General features: G+C 52.8%; 1 protein-coding gene across 1 annotated transcript; it reads left to right on the top strand.

Annotated features, from left to right (window-relative positions):
- Positions 1–101: 101 nt before the first annotated feature.
- On the top strand, positions 102–21,831 carry LOC144733733 (uncharacterized). The gene is made up of 3 exons (XM_078615756.1): positions 102–3,777; positions 8,121–8,286; positions 19,136–21,831. Exons 1-3 carry the CDS (start codon positions 2,566–2,568, stop codon positions 20,194–20,196), a joined length of 2,439 nt encoding a protein of 812 aa, XP_078471882.1. The 5' UTR covers positions 102–2,565; the 3' UTR covers positions 20,197–21,831.
- The last annotated feature ends 429 nt before the right edge of the window (positions 21,832–22,260 follow it).

The following is a 22,260-nucleotide window of genomic DNA, read 5'->3' as shown; positions in this document are numbered from 1 at the left end:
CATGACGTCACGCACATACGCGCGAGCGACAACGTCAACCCCTTGTTAACCACAACCCCTGAAACCTCCCTCCGCCCCGCACCCCTCCCGCGCGCGACGTCACCCAGTCATAGTCGGATGCGATGACGTCTCACAATCGGTGGGTGTGCAAATGAGTGACGTCGCCCGCGAGGCTCGCTGCGGTGAGCGGTGGTGAGGTATCCCCTCTCACCATCATCATCACGGTGACTAGGAGATGTTGACTACCTCGCCTGTTGTGCAGGAGGTCGTGGGTTCGATCCTGACGATGCCTGCTGCTGCTGTATATTTGGAGTCTGCGTTTCTCTCTCTCATCGTCATCACGGTGGCTATGAGATGTTAACTACCTCGCCTGGTATACAGGAGGTCGTGGGTTCGAACCCGGACCCTGACGATGCCTGCTGCTGCTGTATATTTGGAGTCTGCGTTTCTCTCTCTCATCATCATCACGGTGGCTATGAGATGTTAACTACCTCGCCTTGTATACAGGAGGTCGTGGGTTCGATCCTGACCCTGACGATGCCTGCTGCTGTATATTTGGAGTCTGCTTCTCTCTCATCATCATCACGGTGGCTATGAGATGTTGACTACCTCGCCTGGTGTGCAAGGAGGTCGTGGGTTCGATCCTGACCCTGACGATGCCTGCTGTTGCTGTAGATTTGGAGTCTGCGTTTCTCTCATCATCATCACGGTGGCTATGAGATGTGAACTACCTCGCCTGGTATACAGGAGGTCGTGGGATCGAACCCGGACCCTGACGATGCCTGCTGCTGCTGTATATTTGGAGTCTGCGTTTCTCTCTCTCATCATCATCACGGTGGCTATGAGATGTTAACTACCTCGCCTTGTATACAGGAGGTCGTGGGTTCGATCCTGACCCTGACGATGCCTGCTGCTGTATATTTGGAGTCTGCTTCTCTCTCATCATCATCACGGTGGCTATGAGATGTTGACTACCTCGCCTGGTGTGCAAGGAGGTCGTGGGTTCGATCCTGACCCTGACGATGCCTGCTGCTGCTGTAGATTTGGAGTCTGCGTTTCTCTCATCATCATCACGGTGGCTATGAGATGTGAACTACCTCGCCTGGTATACAGGAGGTCGTGGGATCGAACCCGGACCCTGACGATGCCTGCTGCTGTATATTTGGAGTCTGCTTCTCTCTCATCATCATCACGGTGGCTATGAGATGTTGACTACCTCGCCTGGTGTGCAGGAGGTCGTGGGTTCGATCCTGACCCTGACGATGCCTGCTGCTGCTGTAGATTTGGAGTCTGCGTTTCTTTCTCTCATCATTGTCACGGTGGCTAGGAGATGTTGACTACCTCGCCTGGTGTGCAGGAGGTCGTGGGTTCGATCCCAGACCCTGACGATGCCTGCTGCTGCTGTAGATTTGGAGTCTGCGTCTCCCTCTCGTCATCATCATCATCACGGTGGCTAGAAGATGTTAACTACCTCGCCTGGTATACAGGAGATCGTGGATTCGATCCCGACCCTGATGACGCCTGCTACTGCTGTATATTTGGAGTCTGCGTCTCTCTCATTATCATCACGGTGGCTATGAGATGTTAACTACCTCGCCTGGTCTACAGGAGGTCGTGGGTTCGATCACCAACCCTGACGCCTGCTGCTGTATATTTGGAGTCTGCGTCTCTCATAATCACGGTGGCTAGGAGATGTTGACTACCTCGCCTGGTGTGCAGGAGGTCGTGGGCTCGAACCCAATGCTGACGATGCCTGCTGCTGTTGTGGATAAGTTGGTGGAGTTCCCACACCTCAATTGAAAACTAATTTCTTTAGAACTGCTTTTTGTATTTGTTGTCCTTCACCCCTGCTCCGATTATCACGGTGGGCTACGTACGGCGCGAAAGAAGTTCAACATATACTGGACTGTCCACTACACAATAATATACACTACACTATACACTACACTATTATGCAATACAATACTATACACTTATATACACTACACTACGATACAGTACACTACTGTACACCACACCACTATACACCACTATACACTACACCACTACACACCACCACTACACACTACACCACTATACACGACACTACTACCCACTACACCTCTATACACTACACTACTATACACTACACCACTATACACTACACTACTATACACTACACCACTACACGACTATACACGACACTACTACACACTACACCAATACACACTTCACCAATATACACCACCACTACGCTACATTGAGAATTAATTTCTCTCGAACTGATTGTTGTTATTAGCTTGTTGTCCTTCCCCCGGCACCTCCGATTTAGTACGGTGGGCTACGTACGGTGCGAAAGAAGTTCAGCACGCACACATAACAGCGGTGGATTGACAAGGCATCAACTCTCGCTCCCTCCACGTGCGTCACTGCGTGCCCTGCGCCGAGACTCTCCGGTATTGCTGGATGATATGTTATAGGCAGCGTCCGTGTTTTCCCCTCTAGGTTTCGTAGCAATCGGCGGTACTCTGCGCGAAGAATTGAAGTGGATTGACTGTCCCTTTGTGCCCTGGCGCCGAGGGAAAAATGAAAGAAGAAGAAGGAGAGGAAGTGAAGCGGATCTGCTGCCCAGTCTGCAACTGGGTGGTGGTCAGCCTGCCCGCCCTGGAGGACCACATGAAGCGCCACAAGGGCCGGATCGAGCCCGTGATGTACCGGTGCCCCCACTGCCCGTACAGCACGGACAATCTCAACGTCCTGATCGCCCACCAGGCGACGCACAACGCGGGGGAGTCCCACAAGTGCGCCGAGTGCGGCAAGGTGTTCGTCGATGCGGAGGTCTTCCGCGAGCACCGGGCGATGCACGACGAGGAGAAGCCCCACAAGTGCGCCGTGTGCAGAGAGGCGTTTGGCCGGGCGGAAGATCTTCGCGCGCACCAGAGGATCCACGGCGGGGCGCCGTACCGGTGCGGCGTTTGCGGGACGGAGTTCACCCGGCTGGATTGCCTCCGCAGCCACCAGAGGACCCATACGGGGGAGAAGCCCTACCGGTGCGACGAGTGCGGCGTAACGTTCGCGTGGTCGGCGAGCCTCCTCACGCACAAGAGGAGCCACGCGGGCGAGAAGCCCTACCGGTGCGACGAGTGCGGCATGACGTTCGCCTGGTCGGCGAGCCTCCTGTCGCACAAGAGGATCCACACGGGGGAGAAGCTCTACCACTGCACCGTCTGCGGCATGGAGTTTTCCCGCTCGGACTACCTGCGCAGCCACCAGCGGACGCACACGGGCGAGAAGCCGTACAAGTGCGCCGAGTGCGGCGAGGCGTTCTCGCAGTCGGGCGCCCTCCTGGGGCACAAGAGGATCCACACGGGCGAGAGGCCGTACAAGTGCGTCGAGTGCGGAAAGGCGTTCGCGCGGTCGTGGGCCCTCCTCGTGCACACGAGGACCCACGCGGAGGAGAAGCCGTACAAGTGCACCGTGTGTGAGAGGGCGTTTGGCCGGTCGGATCACCTGCGCAGCCACCAGAGGACACACACGGGCGAGAGGCCGCACGCGTGCGGCGTGTGCGGCAAGGCCTTCGCCGAGCCGGTGGCCCTGCGCGTGCACAACAGGGTCCACACGGGTGAGAGGCCGTGCGTGTGCGCCGTGTGCGGGAAGGCGTTCTCGTGCACGGGAGCCCTTCGCACGCACACCATGGTCCACACGGGCGAGAAGCCGTACAAGTGCGACCTATGCGGGAAGGGGTTCCAGCGCTCGGGGGCGCTCAATAAGCACAGGAGGAGCCACGCGGAGGAAAAGGCCTAAAGGGGTGAAAATGCCTCTTTCAAAAGCACTCGCGATCCGGAGGCCCTGATGTAAACCAACCCAAACGACGATCTATAACATGCCGAAAAGTAACCTCTGACGCGCAATATTTGACCGGGAGACAAACATTTGACGTGAAAGCAAATGGGACTGGCTAAGCAATACTGTTGTGTACATATGTTGAACTTCTTTCGCACCGTGTATAGCCAACCGTGCTCATGGGAGGTGCGGGGGAAGGACGACAAACTAAAAGTGCACAGCTCCAGTGGCTTCTTAATATCGGAAGAGCATTCCAGATGGCCGCAGAACCTAATAGCGAAGTGATAATCACAAAAACGAGGGATAAGGCTGAAGGAATATATAGTCAGAGAGACATCGAATGAGAATCATGGTAACGAACAAGATGAGTCGCTATATGCATCAATAAATACAATTTAAGTACAGATACAAGTATACAATGTTCACACAGTATCTTCCCATTCATCGGGACCTCAATTACTTTTCGCGTCGTCGCTTGAAGTCACGCCATAAGCCCTTTTTGACCCATGCGCTTAACCTTCAATGCGATTCAACCCCCGATGAAGCTTGGAGAGCGGAATGGAGTTCAAAAGAACTTGCAAACACCTTGTGAAAGACCCAATGCAGAAGATTCCTGGGGTTTGATCTTCCACGAAGCTCATGATCCACCCTAAACCGCATCCATTGCACAAACCACGGCAGCAGCAGATGCAGATACCTGATGCACAAATGTGAAATTAGAAACTCTCCAGTCTGTGACTGGTCATCCAGGAAAGGACCGTACAACGTATAACAACGACGCAATGCCTCGATCCACAAATACGAAGGACACATCATGGCGACACACTCCGCTGCTCCTGACCGTTATCGGTCTTGACCATCCGAATGTGAAATCGTAGTTGTTCTTCTGCATCTACATCAGGGACCGTGCGACGAGAAGAAAGAATAAGAAGACGCAGTATCTGTTAAAACAAAGCAGGGATTGAACTTGGCAATCTGGAAAACGTATGAAGTGGTTCAATCTTGATTTGAATCTTTTGTGACTGCAGGAATCCATACTCCTTGGTTCTTTCGGTAAAATCCCGTAGGTAGAAAAATAATAGATCACGACGTTTCGATCGCAACGCAAGCAATCGTCATCAGTTTTTTCTTGCTGTGGTTGTCCCACCTGATGACGATTGCTTGTGTTGCGATCGAAACGTCGTGATCTATTATTTTTCTACCTACGTGACTTTACCGAAAGAACCAAAGAGTATGAAGTGGTGTTCACCGCAGACGATGATGGGGTCAAGAAGGTCAGGGAACTTGGTTCGGAAAAGTTGTATATTACTCTCTGTACAGAAGGGATAAGTGAGAGTTGGAACCAGACCTTCGGTTAGCAGCCTGGAGCTCAAGAACGTGGGTCTAATAATGAGCGGCAGTGCAGCGGTTAGCGCAAAGTGCTACGAATCCGATTCCCGCTCACGGCCAACATTGGTGATGATTACCTGAAAGAGTCCTGGGCTTCCCCTAGGTCGACTCGGCCTCAAATTAGTACCTGGTGCAGAGTGCCAGGTGGGTAAAGCGCAGCGAGGTGGTACAGTGGGGAGCACGGTTGGTGCATCTGCACCTAGCCTGGCACAGCAGTAAACCCACCTGGGTCCTGTGACCTGCCAGCAGCGAGAGACTTCCACACTTCACGTGGCCTCAAAGTGCATCTAGCCAGGCACAAGCACCGTGGTGACGTCACTGCCAATTAGTGGCGAACGGCTGCTGTTGTGTGGAGCGGTAGCGCAGCGTTGAGTGCGCTGCGCTACGAACCCAGCAGAGATTACTCTTTGGTTCTTTCGGTCAAGTCACGTATAAAGAGAAAATAATAAATTAAATACTAGCATACTTACCATACGTGACTTTACCGAAAGAACCAAAGAGTAATTCCTGCAGTCACGAAAGCTCCAAATTAAGTACCAGCACAGAGACCCCGAGTTCAAATTCCCACTCACGACCATCACCACCGCCACCAGTGACAGCGATTATCTGAACCGGTCCTGGGCCTCTCCTAGGTCGACTCGGCCGCCAATGAGTTACCTGGTGCGGTGTGTAGTAAACATCGCCGCTGGGGAGACAAAGGTGGTCGAGGCGTGGTGCTGGCCAACCACCCCCAAATTCGTACTGTTCTGGCCTTCATAGGTGCTTCTTGCTAACAGCACTTGCCCCAATTGTCTATTAAGGCTATACGGGGGGTCTTTGACTTTGTTTTGGATGTCTCTTAATGGCGAATACGTAAATGGTAGAAGATGGTTTAGCCACCACGGTGGGAGGCGTTCGGGAGTTTGGGTGTAAACCACGGTGGCTATGAGATGTTAACTACATTGCCTGGTATACAGGCCGTGGATTTGATCTCGACCTTGACGCTTGCTGTATATTGGAGTTTGCATGTTCTCCCTGTTGGCCCTTGCTTGGGATACGATGTCTTGCTTGGGATACGACGTCTTGCTTGGGATACGACGTCTTGCTTGGGATACGACGTCTTACTTGGGATACGACGTTTTGCTTGGGATACGACGCGCTTGCTAGAACTTGTATGGGTCGGGATGAGTCCCCGCGTACAGTACCCGCGAATGCCCCGTTCACGACTGAAACAAAGCGAGAGTGGCGGGTGGCGTGGGGGAGAGGGGCGGGATGGCGTGGGGGGCTGCCCCCATGGAGGGTGGAGCCCCGGGTCGAGGCGCACGCGACGTGCGGGGTTGAGGCACGCCACGTGACCAGCGCAGCTGGCAGCAGCGCGGTCACGTGGCTTCCGTATTTTAGTAATTGGTGTCTAAATTATTTTATACAACCCCATTAATGTATAATATGCCATGTAAAATATCAATTCTTTTCCTCTGGAACGGATTATTTACTTTACCTGTATTTCTTATGGGAAAATTCGTTTGGTGTACGTCATTTTCGGTATAAGTCCTACCTTCTGGAACGAATTAACGACGTATACCGAGGTAACACTGTACAGTGATACCTCGGTTCACGAACTTAATTCGTGAACTGACTCTGGTCGCGAACCGAATTGGTCGTGAACCGAGGCACATTTTCCCATAGGGTTCAATGTAAATCCGGTTAATCCGTTCTGACCTTTTTTTTGGTTTTTGAAGCACAAAAATATGAAACAAATTACAATACACATTAGTACTGTACAGTATAGTAATGTATAAAGAGAGAACACTAACCTTGCTTGAGATTACTTCAGTAAGCACTCAAACGGGTGAACTGTACAATACAGTAAGTACAGTATTGTACAGTACAGTAGTATAGTACTGTATGTGCTAAAAAGCACACCAAAAAGCAAAAAGTCACTGAAAGTGTCTTCACAGTACTCACAGTACTTCTTTCCGTGTCTCTTCTTCTCTCCACGATCTTCCTACAGGAAGTCACGACCACGTGACAGCCTGGAAATAGCATTAAAATGGCCGCGGCTCCTGTTCGTGAACCGAAGCGGAGTTCGTGAACCGGAGCATATTTTTATGAACTTTTCTGTTCGTGAACCGAGTTGTTCGTGAACAGAAGCGTTCGTGAACCGAGGTATCACTGTATATCATATACAACTTAACGGACAAACTTTAATTCATTATTCGTTGTGTAGCTGGTGTTAGCCTACCTGTGTTGAATGGCACGTAGAATTGTGCACTCTACTACGTGTTTGGGGCCGTCCATAAATGACATCACGCGATTTTGGACGATTTTTGACCCCCCCCCCCATCGTCACACGGCGTCACAAAAAGTCAGACCCCCTCTCAAATATGACGTCACAAAGCTCTGACCCTCCCCCCAAATTTTTTTTTATAAAACATGCTTCAAATCGCTTTAAACTATTGTCATTGTAGTGCGTATTTAATGTGCTGCTGCACTCTGATGCTGTAGGAGAAAACATTAAAAAGTCTATTTAATTAAGTAGAACGTGTTGTCTATATTTAAAGTTGTGCATTTTGATGTGACGTCACATTTCTCAACCCCCCCCCCCCCTCGTCACACATCGTCACAAATGTCTGACCCCCCCCCCCTAGGTGTGTGACGTCATTTATGGACGGCCCCTGACCGCAGTCGCACCACTACAGACTGGAGAGTTTTTAATTTTTAATTTGTGCATCAGGTTATCCCCATCGGCTGCTGCCACGGTTTCTGCAGTGGAATGCGGCTTGAGAGTGGACCATGAGCTACGTGGAAGATCAAACCCAGGGGATCTTCTGCGTTGGTTTCTTTCACGACAAGGTGTTTGATTGCGAGTTCTTTTGAACTCCATTCCGGTCTCCAAGATTCATCGGGGTTTGAACTTCGCACTGTTGAAGATGAAGCGCATGGGGTCCAAAGGGGCTTGCGGCGTGACTCCAAGCGACGTCGAGGTGCCGATGAAATGTGAAGACACCTGCGTGAGGATTTGTGCATCGTCTGGTGTCGTCCACATCGACCGCTTGCCATGGTTTGTGCAGTGGACGATGCAGTTTAGGTTGGACCGTGAGCAGCTTTGCGGAAGACCCAAACCGCCAGGGCGATCTTCTGCGTCAAAAATCTTTCTTTGGTGTGGACCAATCAAGTTCAAGTTAATTTATTAGGTATAGCCCTGTGAGCCATTCGGCTCTTGAATCGGGTGCAACCGCAACAAACAAAAACATGAACAAAGTGACTGAGTGCAAACAGAAAATCCAAGAAAAGACAGCAAAATATTGCAGAAAAAGCACCGTACACAAACACTGTGTGCATCTATTATCAGTGTGTTCTCTGTTTGCATTTTGACCACAAGTATTGTGGTTAATGCACACATGATTCCTCGTAAAAAGGTTTCAGTTTTGTTGCCAGAAAAAAGAGGAAAAACCATATTATATTTTGGTACTGGCAAAGGAGGTCTAATGATGGAGTGGACGCCTTGGCACACATAGACCCACGGAGATATACAGAGACCCATAGAGATACACAGATACCCATAGAGATACACAGAGACCCACAGAGACACACAGAGACCCATAGAGATACACAGAGACCCATAGAGATACACAGAGACCCATATATTAAACTATATATTTTTTGTTACCAGGTAAGGCCCCACTGAGCTATGTGGTAGCTCTCGTCAGAAGCCACCCTGCCTATCACAAAATGTCCCCCCCAATATATTGCTATAAATATAATTGCTATGCTATGTAAATAAAAACAATTAGCTAAACCTTGGCCACAATATCTGGACTTCATATAAATCAATGTATAGATTTATGTTAATATGACAGACATATAAGCAGACAGATATCACAAAGATACATAGAGAGAGAACGTCTCTGTGACGAGGCCTTAAATAGTATCTTTGTGATATCTGTCTGCTTATATGTCTGTCTATAGTTTTCTGGTTAGATTTTTGTTGCTATTTATTTTATACCTGATGATGGTTGCTTGTGTTGCAATCGAAACGTCGTAGTATGCTATTATTTTATTTATTATGTTATCTTTATACGTGACTTTACCGAAAGAACCAACGAGTGAGGTATGGGAACGCCACCAGCCTCTCCACAGCAGCAGCAGGCATCGTCAGGGTCTGGGATCGAACCCACGACCTCCTGCACACCAGGCGAGGTAGTCAACATCTAGCCACCGTGATGATGAGAGAGACGCAGACTCCAAATATACAGCAGCAGCAGGCATCGTCAGGGTCTGGGATCGAACCCACGACCTCCTGCACACCAGGCGAGGTAGTCAACATCTCCTAGCCACCTCATCCCCTCGAATCACGTGCCATGAAGAAGGGCCATTGCCCGAAACGTCGCCTCTTGTATATACAGCACGGCACGTACTGTACAGCACTACGCACAGCACTATACGGTGTGTACAGTACTGCATGTATAACACTGCGTACTGTATGTACAGTACTACATGTATCGTACTGTGTACTGTATGCACAGTACCACATGCATCGTACTGCGCGTACTGTATGTACAGCACTACATGTATCGTACTGTGCGTACTGTATGTACAGTACTACATGTATCGTACTGTACGTACAGTACTATATGTATCGTACTGTGCGTACTGTATGCACAGTACTACATGTACCGCACTATGCGTACTGTATGTACAGTACTACATGTATCGCACTGTGCGTACTGTATGTACAGTACTACGTGTGTCGTACTGTCCGTACAGTACTGCATTATCTTTGTAAGGCCGCAAGCAGAACTGTACGTGCCCGCGATGTCACGTATCACCCTATCCTGACCGTGACGTCACGTCTCTCCCTATCCTGCCAGTGACGTCACGTTCGCCCCTATCCTGACAGTGACGTCACGTCACCCCTATCCCGACAGTGACGTCGCGCCCGGATGTTTGTGAATCGGAGGCGGAAGCAGACGCGAGCGTGAGTGGACAACCCCAGATTTCGTTTATAATAAAATATAAAAAATATTATTATACTTAATATAACAAATATATTATTTACGTTCAATGTAACATATTTACGCGAATCTAACCACCCCCCCCCCCCCCAAAAATGGGAGAGTGAGTTTCTCGACAAACAACAATTGGTTTAATACGTAGTAGGAATCCAGAATAGAGGGTTATACTGGTAGGAACCTCCTGGTTACACCAGCCCACAGGGGATTATTGTGTACGTCGTGCAGGGAGGGGCTAGGTGGGGAGGCAGGGGCTGGGTGGGGAGGGGCTGGGTGGGAGGGGTGGGGTGGGGGGTGGGAGGGGTGGGGCTGGGTGGGGAGGGGCTGGTCACCCCGTGGTGCCCTTATAAAACTCAACGTTTAACCTACTCACGCCGGCTTGTGCCCGCCCTCACAGTCGGGCATATTTGCGGAATACACCACGCCGCCGTTGACCCTGGCCATTGACCGAGCAACCCAACGTTCCTACCAGCTCCCTCCGCAGGAATGTGTTAGTGGGTTAGATCGCGTAAATATATAAATGTTCTTACGTTGTTAAACCCGCCACCACCCGACACGGCCAATTAGTAAGGTTTGTCACGCAAACAGAGCATGCCAATTCGTTACTAGTGAAGTATTGGAAAATGACGGCAGGAAACTCCTTGACGGGAACACACTTCTTTTATTAAATCTTGACTTGTAACAATACAACGCGTGGCCTCTCTTCTTCACAATGCGCTTCTCTTGACTCTGGATTCTGTGCTGCCGGCTCTCTGTGCCTCGTGTAGACTCCGCGCCTCGGCTACACTCCTCTCTCGCCTCGTGTAGACTCTGCGCCTCTGCTACACTCTCCACTCGCCTCGTGTAGACTTTGCATCTCTCTCTCTGGCTACACCGTATGCATACTCGGCTCGTGTAGACCTTCCTCTCTCGCTGGCTACACCGTATGCATACTCGGCTCGTGTAGACCGTTCTCTCTCGCTGGCTACACACTATACATTACTCAGCTCGTGTAGACCGTTCTCTCTCGCTGGCTACACACTATACATTACTCAGCTCGTGTAGACCGTTCTCTCTCGCTGGCTACACACTATACATTACTCAGCTCGTGTAGACCGTTCTCTCTCGCTGGCTACACACTTATACCTTACTCTCCTCTACTCTCCATTACTCTCCTCTCCGGGCTCTCTCTCTGCACCTTCGTCTTCATTCTTAGATGGTTCCACTTCTGCCCCTGCTCCTCTGTGCATCACCTTATATACCCCTTCTTCCCGGGAGACAGAGCGGATGCGGACCTCAACGTCGGCACCGCTCCTCAGTTACCCAATCCCCACGCGCTATCCCTACGATCCGGTTCCGCTCAGCGCGTGTTTCCACTCCTCGACCAATCACCCCGCGCTGCTACCCGATCACTCCCTCTGGGCGCGTCACCGGCACACAGCCAATCAGCAGCACTACCCCCACCCGCGCACTGACGCCTGCTCCTCCCCGTCAGCGCGCGTCACCACACACACACCCGTACATACGCGCTGGCACACGACATATACACCCAGCGCGTATCACCACTACATCACCCCCTCCCACATAGCTCGCAGCCGGCCCGGCTGCTAACAACAACCAACCGCGACGATAAAACGACAACCAACAAAAAAAAACCCCGTAACCCCCCGAGTGTGCCCCGTAACATAACACAACAACAACAACAACAAGAATAACTATGTACAGATTGACAATGAACCCGAAAAGTCAACAATAACACGATACGAGCAAATTCGAAACGAACGCGCCCCACGTCCCTGCGACTACACGCAGTGACGAGGCGCTCCAACTGCCCCGACTCCTCACGAGGCAGGTCATGCAAAGTAGCACGACCTGGCGCGAGTCCGTCTGGCTGGTCCATCGTATGGGGCGGGACACTGACGACCGTCCGGCGGTTCCGGCTGCTCCAGACGGCGCGGAACGGGCCTGAAAGGGCCGGCCCCGCCGCGGAGATCCGGCCGCCGGTGATCGGCAGCTGTCAGTTCCGAGACACCTGGGAGCAGATCAGGCGAAAATACGTGTGGATCAGGCAGAGACATTTCCCCCTCTGGGTCGCCGGTCACGTCACACGCCCGGCCATCACGACACAAGGGGAGGCCATATGGAGGCGAGAACGGTTTCAGTCGGGAGGGGTGAACGTACCACCGGCGCTTTCCCCACTTTATCTGAACGCACTGGGGCCGTGCAACGCGCACGACCTCCACGGGTCCCCTCCACGGTCTCAACAATTTAGGCGACGTAGCCAAGGGTGCCTGAGGGCAATGCAGCCAGGCCCTGTCACCTGGTTTCCATTCGTGCATGGACACCTTCCGTGCCCGCAACCGTTCATTAGCAATTTGGCGAGCCCGCGAATTAAGCCGCGCGGCCTCCCTCGCCTCTGTCAGCTTGTGAATATTAAACTTAATATGTTCTGCCAAATTAGAATTAGTTCGTGGAGCGGACAGGCCAAGTTGCGTTTCTATTGGCGGGTCAGCTTCCCGACCGTACATCAAATAGAATGGGGAAAACCCCGTAGCTGCATGGGGGGCCATTCTATACGCGGCAAGGACTCCCGGGACCTGCAGGTCCCAATCTACATGTGCCTCGCACACCTGCTGGCACAGCATGGAAGTCAAGGTTTTGTGGAGTCTCTCCACCATCCCGTCAGTCTGCGGGTGGTACGGGGAGGTACGCACCTTCTTGGTACCCAACAGATCGCACACCTCTTGCAACAATTTACTCGAAAAATTTTTACCTTGGTCGGTCAGCAGGCGTTCGGGAGCCCCCTTGTCCAGGACATAGCCCTGGACGAAGGCATCCGTCACAGCCGCTGCCGACTGGTTAGCGAGAGGCCACGCCATAGGCCATCGGGTAAAGTATTCGACCCCCACTAACAAATATTTATTCCCTCTCGGCGTGACTGGGAAGGGCCCCAAAATATCGAGTGCAACGAGCTCGTTGGTACGCGAGACCTGAATAGATTGCAGCGGTGGATTAGCTGCCACGGCCGGTGGTTTACGCCTGGCGCACTCAACGCACCCCTTCTGACTATGCACCACATCACTTCCCATTCCCGGCCAGTAATAGTCACGCTGAAGCAGGGCAAGCGTCTTGTTAACTCCCAAGTGCAAGAGGCGTTCGTGTGCCGCCAAGACAACCCTCCCCCTCACAGCGGAAGGCACCACGAGTGCGTTCCGCCGGGACAAACTGTCCCATTTCAATAACACGCCCCGCTCAAGTACATAGGAGCCGGTACGCTCCTGGTCCCCCTCGGGACCCCCAACCTTGCGGCGCAATGCTAGCAGCGAGCTGTCCGCCATCTGGAGGCGGCCCCATTCGCTGAGCGACAGCGAGAGCAGCGAGTCCCGACCCTGAGAGGCAGTGGAATCATCCCCGATCGGTGCGCCCGCTGTCGCAGCCAGTGCCCCCATCTCCCCCACAAGCGTCGGTTTACAGCGCGCCGATCCCGACAAACACGCGCATTCATCACAAGGCAACAACCGCGACAAGCAATCGGCATTCGTGTGTCGCAACCCCTTACGGTACGTAGTCGTAAACTGATAGTCCTGGAGGACTTCCAACCAACGCGACAACTGGCCCGAGGGCTGGGCGACCCTCAATGAATACTGCAGCGCCGCGTGGTCCGTTCTGACTGTAAAGTGACGACCATAAAGATATGGCCTAAACTGCTGCACAAAAAAAACAATGGCAAGCAGCTCGCGACGGGTGACACAGTAGCGCTGCTCCGCCGGAGACAACACCCTACTACCGTAGGCGACAACTCTTTCGACACCCCCAACGACTTGGGATAGCACCCCCCCAATGCCCGTGTTGCCAGCATCCGTGTCCAGCAAAAAGGGACTGGCAAAATCGGGATAACACAAGGGTGGGGCACCCACCAAGGCGTCCCGGAGGGAGCGAAACGCGGCCTCCTCCTCCGGTCCCCATTTGAACTTCACTCCCTTCGCCGTTAGAGCGTGCAAGGGTTTTGCAATAGTGGCGAAGTGCTCAACGAACCGCCGATAATAAGAAGCAAACCCGATGAAACTACGCACGTCGGAAACGGACGTAGGTGTCGGCCACGAACCGACACAATCCGTCTTCGCGGGATCGGTGGAGATCCCCGAAGAATCGACAATGTGACCCAAGTATCTAACGGACCTACGAAGGAGGTGACATTTGGCCGGTTTAAATTTCAACTTAGCCGATCGCATTCGCAAGAACACCCCTCTCAATCGCCGGAGGTGTTCCTCAAACGTTTTACTGAAAACAATGACATCGTCCATATAAATCAAGCATGTATCCCACTGCAAGCCCGACAAAACCAGCTCCATAAGTCGCTGAAACGTCGCTGGAGAGGAGTGAAGTCCCATGGGTAACCGGTTAAACTGGAACAGCCCCCCTGGAGTCCGAAATGCTGTCTTAGGTTTCGACTCTTCGTCGAGCGGCAACTGCCAAAACCCCGATAACAAATCAAGAGTCGAAAAATATCGCGCACCAGACAATGCATCGAGGGACTCATCCATCCTGGGGAGCGGATACGCGTCAGCCACAGAGATCTTATTCAGGCGACGGAAATCAACGCAGAATCGCAGGGACCCGTCCTGCTTCTTAACCAGCACAATAGGCGCTCCCCACGGGCTAGAGGAGGGCGAAATAATATCAGCTTCTAGCATATCGTTAACAGCCGACTGAACATGTTCCTTCTCCACGGGACTCAGTCGGAAGGGATTTAGCCTGACCGGCGCCGCATCGCCCGTTTCAATGTGATGGTGCAACAAATCCGTGCACCCAATGTCATACTTATGTTTACTGAATACATCAGAGAATTCAATGAGCAACTCGCGCAGCGCACCCAACTGCGCCGCCGACAAATCGTCCGAGGCGGCACATAACGAATGGACCCACTCAAGGTCTTCCCTTGGCTCAACGTTCCGCGCGGGGCTCGAGCCCACCTGCGCAACCAACCCATCATCCCCAGGGACCTGCGCCGCGTGAGCCAGCACGGTGCCCTGCGGAATGACAGCTGGTCGCGACCCCGCGTTCAAAACCATCACAAACGGATCCCTGTCAGCCCGCACCAAAGTGTGAGCCACCGATAAATCAAGACCCCCGACAGCCTTGTTAGAAGGACCCAAAAGCATACTCTGTCCCGAAGCCTCCCTCACCCATGGTTTCCGCAACCGGAGGGGAATCAACATCTGTGAACCCGGGGGCACTTGCACTGTCTACGTCGCCACCGCTTGTATCGTAGCGCACGCCGTCCGAATGTCAGTAGGGCCCGTCAAAAATGAAATCCGGCGACCCGATGGCAGTTCAATGCATCGTTGATCGATAAGAATTTTAATGGGCATTTTAGCCAAAAAGTCAGTGCCCAAAAGACACGGAACTGCCAAAGAAGACGAAACGAAAACGGGTCCCGACAATTTGATATCTCCAATGCAAATGGACGCCCTAACCTGACCGATAATGCCCAACGATCCCCCATTAGCGGCGTAAAATGGCACATCCACTGGAAGCAGCGGACGACATTGGACCGGAAGAATATTATAAATGAGGTCCGATATAATAGTTGCCGATGCCCCCGTGTCCACTAACACCCTAATCTCAACCCCATCAATAGATCCCGTAACAACGGACGAACCCGCCGAAGCAGCCACAATTCTATGCCCCAATTCCGCCCATTCAATGTCTCCCTGGTCCCGGCCGAACCCCCCTCGCCGAACCGAATCCCCGAACCTTAACCGGCCCTCCTCCGCCGCAACGCGGCGTCCCATGTGTGCCGAATAAACAGGCCGAGCGTGTGAGGTGCCGCGACTTGCCGGGGATTGTAGAGATGACTTGGGCTCTCGGTCGTCGTCCAGCCGAGCTCCCATGGCGCGCTGCCGCGGAGCGCGGCACCCGGACGCCACGTGGCCCCGGAGGCCGCAGTTATAGCACGTGACGAGGGTCGGAGTAGATCTTGGTTGCTCCGACTTTCGGCCCGATCGCAGAGGCGACCGGGCCCCCGGCCTCCAGTCCCCTGGTCGTCCCGTGGCGAACGCCTCCTCTCGTGGGCTGACGACTTGGGGTTCGGCGACCACCAAACCCGGGGCTGCGACGACAGCAGCGTTGCAACCAACGCCTTGCTTCCGTTGCAGGGCCTCGTGCGCTTGAATACTCGTGGCGACTCTCAAAGAAGAAATATCAATCTCGTCAGCTGTGTTGATAGGGACCCCCAGGTCCTGCGCCAACTTGAGCAGCTGCTCCAAAACCATCGCGTCTTGGCCCTCCTCGTCCATCCGAGGGAACGCAGCATCAGCAACAGCCAGCAACGCCGTGCGATAGGCCAGCGCGGTCTCCGTGGCCGCTTTCCGTCTTGCGTAGAACAGATGGCGGCACGTAGAGGGAGGCCCGTAGACCCTGGCCAACAAACCCAGCGCATCCTTCAGCGTGGAGCGGTCTGACTTCCGTGCAGCCCTGAAGGCCGCGAGCGCATCGTCGTCCAGCATGGCGGGCAATGCCCGCAGCGCCGTAGCATCGGACCACGCTGACATCTCTTGATGCGCCAAAAACCTTCGCTGAAATTGGCCCCAGTCTCCGCCTTCCGCCTTGAAGGCTGACAACGTGGGCAGGCGCTGCTGAAAAATGAAGTCATCCGCCTCGTGGTTCCTCTCCGCCTGTCCGTCGGTGTCTAAGATGGCGGCTCCAGCAGCAGACGTAAGATGGCGGACCCCCTCGCGCGCTGATGACGTCGATGCGCGCGCTTGGGAACCCACCACCACGTGGCGCTCGCCGTTCCCGCCAAAAGTAGGCCCAGGCGCAATGGCGGGAATCCCCCATTCGTTTTGGCGGGAATCTGCGGGGCGACCTTGTAAAATGTCCCCCACCGTCCCCGCTCCTCCCGACGAGCTGATCTCCGCCAAGATGGACGCGGCGGCGAGCAGCAGCTCCGCCAGTCGGGAGTGCGCCTCACGAAGCCCGGCGTCTGTCCCCGGTCGCTCGGCCGGCGCCGTCGACGGACCCTGCAGCGTGGGCAAGTCCTCTTCCTCACCCCCCGCCACCAGCGGCCCCGAGTCGTCCAGGTCTTCCTCGCGGTCAATCCCGTGGGTCCTACGGGTCTTCCTCGTCTCCATACTTGGAAGCCCGTTTCACTTCTGACGCCAGATGAAGTATTGGAAAATGACGGCAGGAAACTCCTTGACGGGAACACACTTCTTTTTATTAAATCTTGACTTGTAACAATACAACGCGTGGCCTCTCTTCTTCACAATGCGCTTCTCTTGACTCTGGATTCTGTGCTGCCGGCTCTCTGTGCCTCGTGTAGACTCCGCGCCTCGGCTACACTCCTCTCTCGCCTCGTGTAGACTCTGCGCCTCTGCTACACTCTCCACTCGCCTTGTGTAGACTTTGCATCTCTCTCTCTGGCTACACCGTATGCATACTCGGCTCGTGTAGACCTTCCTCTCTCGCTGGCTACACCGTATGCATACTCGGCTCGTGTAGACCGTTCTCTCTCGCTGGCTACACACTATACATTACTCAGCTCGTGTAGACCGTTCTCTCTCGCTGGCTACACACTATACATTACTCAGCTCGTGTAGACCGTTCTCTCTCGCTGGCTACACACTATACATTACTCAGCTCGTGTAGACCGTTCTCTCTCGCTGGCTACACACTTATACCTTACTCTCCTCTACTCTCCATTACTCTCCTCTCCGGGCTCTCTCTCTGCACCTTCGTCTTCATTCTTAGATGGTTCCACTTCTGCCCCTGCTCCTCTGTGCATCACCTTATATACCCCTTCTTCCCGGGAGACGGAGCGGATGCGGACCTCAACGTCGGCACCGCTCCTCAGTTACCCAATCCCCACGCGCTATCCCTACGATCCGGTTCCGCTCAGCGCGTGTTTCCACTCCTCGACCAATCACCCCGCGCTGCTACCCGATCACTCCCTCTGGGCGCGTCACCGGCACACAGCCAATCAGCAGCACTACCCCCACCCGCGCACTGACGCCTGCTCCTCCCCGTCAGCGCGCGTCACCACACACACACCCGTACATACGCGCTGGCACACGACATATACACCCAGCGCGTATCACCACTACACTAGTACAGAACCACAGCGGTTATGTGTTGGAGAGCAGTGTAGTGTACAGCGTAGTGTATAGTGTAGTGTACAGCGTAGTGTATAGTGTAGTGTACAGCGTAGTGTATAGTGGAGTGTATAGTGTAGTGTACAGTGTAGTGTATAGCGTAGTGTGTAGTGTACAGCGTAGTGTGTAGTGTAGTGTACAGTGGAGTGTATAGCGTAGTACTACACCAGTTGTATGTTGGGAGAGTACATCTACAATATTTACAATTATAGTGTGTGCTGTATATTGTGTAGTGTATAGTGTATATTATAGTGTGTAGTGTACAGTGTAGTAAATAGTGTATCGTGTAGTGTATATTGTATAATGTGCAGTGTATAGCGTGTAGTGTATTGCGTATAGTGTGTAGTGTATAGTGTAGTGTATAGTGTGTCGCGTGTAGTGTATAGTGTGCAGTATATAGTGTCGTGCATAGTGTGTAGTGTATAGTCTGCAGTATATAGTGTAGTGTATAATGTAGTACTCCACCGGTTGTGTGTTGGAGAGCAAATCCACAAGATTTACAATCTGAGTACTGTGCCGTTTCGCCAGTAATTACAACAACGAGCATCATCAGGCGGACACATCTGGCTGTCCACCTTTTCTACACTTTGCACTCCTATTGTGTTTGTGTATTGTTTGTTGTTTAGTTCTGACCCCGTGCTCCTACTGGACATCTGTGAAAAAATAGCTTTATAGCTCATCAGATTAAACATTGATTCTGATTTTGAACTGGCAGTCGCCTTGGACATGGGAAAAGGGTTGACGTGAAGACACGAGGAGAGAATTGATTTCCTTATTTGTGCTTTGCCCTGCGTGTCCCAGTGCTGATAGGACGGACGGACGGAGCAAAGATGAAGATCTTCTGCCCTATCTGCAAGTGGCTCGTGGTCAGCTTGCCCGCCCTAGACGACCACATGAAGCGGCACAGGGGGTGTACCGAGCCCACGCTGTTCCGGTGCCCCCACTGCGCGTTCAACACGGACAAGCTGAACGTGTTCATCGAGCACCAGGCGACGCACGACGCTCGCGCGTCGGACAAGTGCGGGAAGTGCGGCAAGGTCTTTATAGACGCCGAGGTCTTCCGTGAGCATCAGGCGGCGCACTCCGAGGAGAAGCCCTACAAGTGCACTGGTTGCGAACTGGCATTCAGTCGGTCGCAGGACCTCGACGAGCACCAGAGGACACACGCCAGCAAGGAGCCCTACCGGTGCGGCGTCTGCGACGCGACGTTCGCGAAGGCGACGAGCTTCGTCTTGCACAGGAGCACGCACGTCAGCAAGAAGCTCTACCACTGCACCGTCTGCAGCATGGAGTTTTCCCGCTCGGACCACCTCCGCAGCCACCAGCGGACGCACACGCGGGAGAAGCCGTTCGCGTGCGCCGAGTGCGGCGAGGCGTTCTCGCAGTCGGGCGCCCTCGTCCGGCACCAGAGTGTCCACACGAGCGAGAAGCCCTACAAGTGCTCGGTGTGCGGCAAGGCGTTCGCCCGGTCGCAGTACCTCCTGATGCACAGGAGGAGGCACACGGGCGAGAGGCCGTATGTGTGCGACGTGTGCGGGAAGGCGTTCGCGCAGGCCAGGGTCCTCCTCGGGCACAAGAGGACGCATACCGGCGAGAGGCCGTACGCGTGTGCCGTTTGCGGCAGGGCCTTTGCTGAGCCGGTGGCCCTACGCATACACAACAGGATCCATACGGGTGAGAAGCCGTATGAGTGCGCCGCATGCGGGAAGGCGTTCTCGTGCGCCGGGGGGCTTCGCGCCCACATGATGGTGCACACGGGCGAGAAGCCCTACAAGTGCGACCTGTGCGAGAAGGCGTTCCAGCGCTCGGGTGCGCTCAAAACGCACAGGAGGAGCCACGCGGAGGAAAAACCCCGAGAGTGAAAGCGCGCTCGCGGTTCGGAGAAGTCCCTCGCCTCTCATGCCCGAGAAATTATGCCGGCACGGAGAGCTGACACGCGGTGGTAATGTCGCTCGCATCCCACAGCAGTGTAGAGCCGGAGTTCGTGCATCTTCATGCCAGCACGCGTCCGCCTCTTACCGCCCGCTCGCGTGGCGAACTTGTTGTGACAAAAAACAATTTGGCCTCTCCAGCCGTTGCCCCACAGCTGTGGAATGAGACCGGCCACGTAAAGTTCCACAACACCCGCCAAGTCACGTACACGAACGTACGTACGTGTGTGTACGTTGAACTCCTTTCGCACCGTACATAGGCAACCACGCAAATCGGAGGTGTGGGGGGGAAGGACAATAAACGCACAAAGTAGTTCTAAAGAAATTAGTTTTCAATGTAGATTTAAAAGTGCATAGCTCCCAGTGGCTTCCTAATATCCGAAGGAAGAGCGTTCCAGATGGCTGCAGAAACAGCGCTTCTGAAAGTGCATGATGCAGTGACCGTCTTTGTTCGACGGTTAGCCCGAAACCGCTTCTGCTGCTAGAATGACCGTAATTCGCGTGATGTTGGTTTATGCTCCTTGACGAGAACGGTGATATATTGTTGTGGTTCATTTGTGACAAGCGCTTAGTGTGTAATGAGCGCGGCGACCTTTATTATAATGTTTTTGTTCGGCAAATGGTTATGTAAGTTACGGCCAAAATCACCATCAGCATGCACGAGTCGTCCCCGGTTTATCGCGAATCCGTTTGGCGCAAACGATTTACAAAGTTAGGGGCAGACGCCCGATCACCGCGCTCGACGATTTTACACCCTTGTTCGTGGGATTTTTCAGAAGCCGAAATTTTCCGCCACGTTCCCGCGTACAGTACAGTACCCGAGGGTGAGGAGGCAACACGTGCGTCGCGGGCGGCAGTGGTGACAGCGGCCGCAGCAGCGAGCCCCCCCCTCCACTCAGTCTTTGTTCCACCTAGTGCTGGATCGTGCGCGCACACGTGTTTTATCTCGCTCTTCTATCCCTTTGCGTTTGCTTGAATACTACTATAACACTGGTCAACACACTTTTTCTGGCATAAGGTATTCCAACGGTTTTAAGGTAATGTTGGGGTGCTGATTCCAAATCTGGCATCACTTTTTGTCTATCAAATCAGATTTTTGAGATATCAAATATTGCATTTTCAATAAAAACTGCAGAAGAAAAATATTAAAGAAATGTGGATATCTACATAAAATGATATTATAAACACACTATCCTAAAGATACAGCACCAAATTTTAACACTAAAGCAGTCACTGACTCGCAACAACTTGCAATCATAAGTGACAGAGTTAATTTCGGGTAAAATCAATGAAAATGGGGTATGCCGATAGCATAAAATTAGATGTGATAGAGCAAATCTGAGATCAGATTTGGAATCGGCACCCTGAAATTAGTCTAAAACAGCTGCAAAAGTCGAGGCCAGAAATTTTTTTTTGTTGACCAGTGTAATCAGCCAATAATGTGAGTGTGTCCCGCGCGTGATGTCACTCCACATGAGGCCCACCCCCCCGCCTCATTAATATTCATGAGTGGGTGGATTTTTACACTAATGCAGAAGGTCGAGCTGAATTAAATAATTACGCAAAGTCGCTTCAAATATGACTTTTCTTTACAGAAAGTGACGGTAAAAAACTAATACGCAGCACAGTGAGTGACGTCACAGCAAAAGAAGCCCCCCCCCTTCATTAATATTCATGCCTGTGTGGAAATTTACACTAACGCACAAGGTCGCGCACTCCACATGCCCACCCTTCCCCTCATTAATAATCCTGAGCGGGTGATGTCACTCCACATGCCGCAGCCCTTCCACAATAACCATTAACGGGTGACGTCACTCCACATGGGGCAACCCCCCTCATTAATAATCATGAGCTGAACAATTTTTCTATTGAGTATTTCACATTTACTGCAATATACACTCGTCCTTTGATGGGCAAAAGAGCTTCTCTATTATAAAAGCCCGGCGTCCCATTTGTTCGTTTGTCCGTCAACTAAATGATGAGAGCCTTTCAGAA

The sequence above is a fragment of the Lampetra planeri genome, chromosome 48 (assembly GCF_965212315.1).
Source record: "Lampetra planeri chromosome 48, kcLamPlan1.2.h2, whole genome shotgun sequence".
NCBI lineage: Eukaryota > Metazoa > Chordata > Hyperoartia > Petromyzontiformes > Petromyzontidae > Lampetra > Lampetra planeri.
The sequence above is the reverse complement of the archived record's forward strand: the minus strand, read 5'-3'. Positions and strand labels throughout refer to the sequence as shown.

Coding starts and splice junctions, on each gene's coding strand:
- LOC144733733 (XM_078615756.1), top strand. CDS start 2,566: ATGAAAGAAGAAGAAGGAGAGGAAGTGAAGCGGATCTGCTGCCCAGTC. Junction 3,778..8,120: donor GGAGCCACGCGGAGGAAAAG/GCCTAAAGGGGT, acceptor GCACTGTTGAAG/ATGAAGCGCATGGGGTCCAA. Junction 8,287..19,135: donor GATGCAGTTTAGGTTGGACC/GTGAGCAGCTTT, acceptor TGCGTGTCCCAG/TGCTGATAGGACGGACGGAC.